Source organism: Petaurus breviceps, unplaced genomic scaffold (assembly GCF_028583685.1).
Source record: "Petaurus breviceps papuanus isolate PSGF00001 unplaced genomic scaffold, PetGlider_PUasm1.0 129, whole genome shotgun sequence".
Taxonomy (NCBI): Eukaryota; Metazoa; Chordata; class Mammalia; order Diprotodontia; family Petauridae; genus Petaurus; species Petaurus breviceps.
The window spans coordinates 10,707,088-10,711,318 of NW_027185665.1; the positions used below are offsets into that span (position 1 = coordinate 10,707,088).

General features: G+C 39.1%; 1 protein-coding gene across 1 annotated transcript; it reads left to right on the forward strand.

Moving 5' to 3' along the window:
* The first annotated feature begins 203 nt into the window (after window positions 1-203).
* LOC138173837 (large ribosomal subunit protein uL6-like) lies at window positions 204-788 on the forward strand. Its single transcript, XM_069103935.1, has one exon. It carries the CDS (start codon window positions 204-206, stop codon window positions 783-785), a length of 582 nt encoding a protein of 193 aa, XP_068960036.1. The 3' UTR covers window positions 786-788.
* The last annotated feature ends 3,443 nt before the right edge of the window (window positions 789-4,231 follow it).

A 4,231-nucleotide genomic window follows, 5' to 3' on the forward strand; every position in this document is an offset into this window, starting at 1 on the left:
CATGATAATGGTTTACATGAGCATCAAAGAAAATTTAATAAAAACACGAACTAAGGATTTCACTCAATAGGAAAGATGCCGACCAGATTTGAAGCCATATCCCACATCATACAAACTCTGTGACAGATGCAAATATTGAGCTAGCTTTGTTTAACAGTCCTTGGAGTATTGTTGAGCCAAGTGTAAAAAGGGTAGGGAGGCGAATGAAGACCATTCTAAGCAACCAGACCGTCGACATCCCAGAAAATGTTGACATCTCTCTTAAGGGTGGGACATTTATTGTGAAAAGGCCCAGGGGAATCCTCCACAGGGATTTCAACCATATCAATGTTGAGCTCAGTCTCTTTGGAAAGAAGAAAAAAAGGCTTCGGGTAGACAAGTGGTGGGGAAATCAAAAAGAACTTGCCACCGTGCATACCACCACCTGTAGTCAAGTACAAAACATGATCAAAGGGGTTACCTGGGGTTTTCGTTACAAGATGAGGTCCGTGTATGCTCACTTCCCCATCAATGTTGTTATTCAAGAGAATGGCTCACTTGTTGAAATCAGAAATTTCTTGGGTGAAAAATATATCCGAAGGGTGCGCATGAGACCAGGTGTGGCTTGTGCTGTTTCTCAAGGCCAAAAAGATGAGTTAATTCTTGAAGGAAATGATATTGAACTGGTTTCAAACTCAGCTGCCCTGATCCAACAGGCCACCACGGTCAAGAACAAGGAGATCAGAAAAGTTTGGGATGGCATCTATGTTTCTGAGAAAGGAACAGTGCAACCAGCTGATGAATAAGTTGGAAAAGATGCCAAAGGCCATGTCCTGAGGAGTCAACACTTATTCAGATGTCAAATAATTCAGAGGTGAAATAAAAATACTTTTTGTCAAAAAAAAAAAAGGGTAGGGAGGGGGCATATTCTTACTTAAGGTATAAGTTGATGTTGTAGAAAATGTCCTCCTATACAGCAGAGATGTTAAACTCACTTCTCCCTAACCAGGCAAAACTTCCAAGTGTGCCTATGGAACTAGATGAAAATTAATTTTAAAATATTTATGAAATAAATACATAAACAATACAACATAGATGATGTCAATTTGGGGGTTTCTAAGTCAATATGCAATGTGCAAGGATCCCCTCTATTTGACTTTCTTTAAAGATAACATTGTACTGATTGCCCTTAGCACTGGAACACTATAAAATCTCTCCAATGAGTTCTAGAGTAACGAGACAGGTTAGTCTGCCTATCCACGATGCATAAACAAACTAATCAATTAATTAAAGGATTTGGAAGGTTCATATTTGTGGTTTAGAATATAAAATGTAACCAAATGGGAGGCAGTTCTTAGAGTTTATAGGCACTGAACAATACTGAAGATGGGCTTAGGGTAGACTAGGAGTGTCCAGAGTTAAGTAGTAGAAAAAAAAGTGATATAAAGGAAAATTGAAGGTCAGAGGACGTGGTTTTAAGTCTTGTCCTGCCACTAATTCTATTCATTGATTTACTTTGCTGTATCTTAGTTTCCTTTTCTATAAAATTAACCAATTGGATTAACAGGCCTCTAGATTTTGTGAAATCAAATCTGGGAAGTTATACAGCGCATTCAATGATCTAAGCTGCTTGCACCCGCTACATAAGCTTATTTGAAACAAAAATACCATTATTCTACTGGGTATGATATATGGTGGTGAATCACAGAACTCTAGCATGTCAGAAAAATCAAATTAGCAAGTAATCTCAGTTCTAAAGGGAAAGTGGATGGTAGACATAAGAGGGATTCAACATATAACCAATGATGATTTGTGTAGAAATCTAGTGGAGGATACGTGTGTATATACATACATGTACACATACATACATATACACATATATATATACACATATAAGAATAGCAAAAATGTTAGGCCAAATGCAGGAATTTTTGTTGCTTAATTGCTCATTTGTTACAAGTATTTGATTTTCTTCTTTTACAGTGTGAGGGGGTTGTATGAGGGAGAGGGGATAGATTCATATTAATTAAAAATTAAATTATTGGGTGGCTACATGGCACAGTGAACAGAGCACTGGCCCTGGAGTTAGGAGAACCTGAGTTCAAATCTAGCCTCAGAGAGTTAACACTTACTAGCCATGTGACCTTGGGCAAGTCACTTAACCCCAATTGCCCCTCCTCCCCCTCCAAAAAAAAAGCCAAAAAAATACTTAAAAATTTTTAAATTAAAATTTTAAACGAGGAGCTCACTTTTACTGAATAATTGGGTTTCTAGGCTATTTTGTTATCATCATTGTAGCAACTGATTTAGAGTGATTAAACTACCTTTGTGATTATAAAGAAAAGGTTTGGCTAGCCATTTATTGAGAAAGAGAACAACAGATAGTAGAGTGGGTATCGTATTAGTGCTCCCAATGTTTAAGAAGAGCTGTCACTACATGACTCTTGGCAAGTCACCTCACCCTCTGGGCTGAAGGGAGTTTCCTCATCTATAAAATGAGGGGGGTGGACCAGGTTGTCTCCAAAAGGCCCTTCCATCTTGAAATCTATGATCTTATCCATTAGAAAAAGGCCTCCAGTATGTTAGATGAGTCTTCTGTGGATATTATGTGGAAAGACACAGGCAAAAATAAAACAATTAAAAGTCATGTGGGGGTGGTGCTGTTGCAGTCTGCGTTATTAGAGGGAATTCTCAAACTAATGAAAAAGTATTCATGCCCATACATATGCACATGTATACACATTTGCATGTATGCATGTATATACACATGTATACATGCCCTCTGTGTGTGTATATATGTATATATAATTCATCCTTCATTTTAGAAGAGGACCGATGACATCATGATATTGGGTCAGGGTATAGTGTGCTCAGCTGTGGCCGATCAGTTCTGTATGAGTTCATAAGGTTCTACCACAGGTTGGATACAAATAGTCCATTTGAACATTTGAGATGAAGATGTCTTTAGATTCTTGCATCCATTTCGTTTGTACTACTGCAATTCTGCCTTGCTCATAGAATACAGTACCTTCTTTGATGTGGCCATGCCATGCTGGGCAGTCCTGTGCCAGAATCTCTCATGTCTCACAGTCAATACTAAAGTTCTTCAGAGAGATCTCAAGGGTGTTCTTGAACCAGTTCTTCTGCCTACTGTGTGAGTGCTTGCCTTGTACATGTTTTCCACAAAATGGTCTTTTAGATAAATAAATAATTGACATTTGGGCTATGTGGTCAGCCCTCTGGGGTTTCTCTCTTTGCAATAGAGTCTGAATGCTAGGCGGTACAGCTCAAGAGAGGACCTCAGTGTCTGGTACCTTATCTTGCCAGGACAAGACAATCTTTCCAAGACAATTCAAATGGAAGCAGTTCAATTTTCTAGCACAGCATTGGTATTCACAGGCATACAAAAATGAAGAGGGCTCTGAAGACCTTCAGTTTGGTAAGCAGTCTAATACCTCTTCTTGTAAAGCTAATCATGAGCAGCAGCTCTCCTGAAAACTGCTGTTGTGAATAACTTTAAGGATCTAACACACAAAGTAAACACCAACACAGAACAACAGACAGAGTGCTGACGTCATAAACATTCTTTCTCTTAGCTCTGCTTGGTCCCAGCTCACTCACACTTTTATCTTCTCTGCTCCTTCCTGTTCCACTCTTTGGGCAAGTTCCTCCCACCATGGGCTCCATGTTAGGCCTATTAAGGGCAGGAAAGATCTCCAAACTCCCCTAGACCTATTAAGGGCAACACAATGTATACTATTTCCAAAAAAGACTTGACACAATCAAAGGTGAGGCTCAACAGCACTTGAATAGCTGAAACGAACTGCAAAGTACTACTTTGCTTGCCATTACACTTCTCTCCTGAATTTTCTTTCAAAGCTTCCCAAATGCTGAGCTTATGCTGGCAATGTATGTGTCACCTTCATCACCTATGTGGACATCCCTGGAAAGTATGCTGCCAAGGTAAAAGAATTTATCCACAGCGTTCAGAATTTCTCCATTGCTGTAATCAATATGTAACCACATAAGGAGGGTGTGATGCTGGCTGGTGGAAAACTTCTATTTTCTTGGTGTATGTATATATGTATGCACACATATGCGTACACACATACATACACAAACACACATGATTTCTTGAGGTCAAGGGGCTTTTCAACCCTTCAAAGCTCACAAGGTTGCAGCCTAGCTCATTCCATCTCCAACATTTATTCACCAAGATTAAGAAAGAATGAAACAACAGAGACAGAAACAG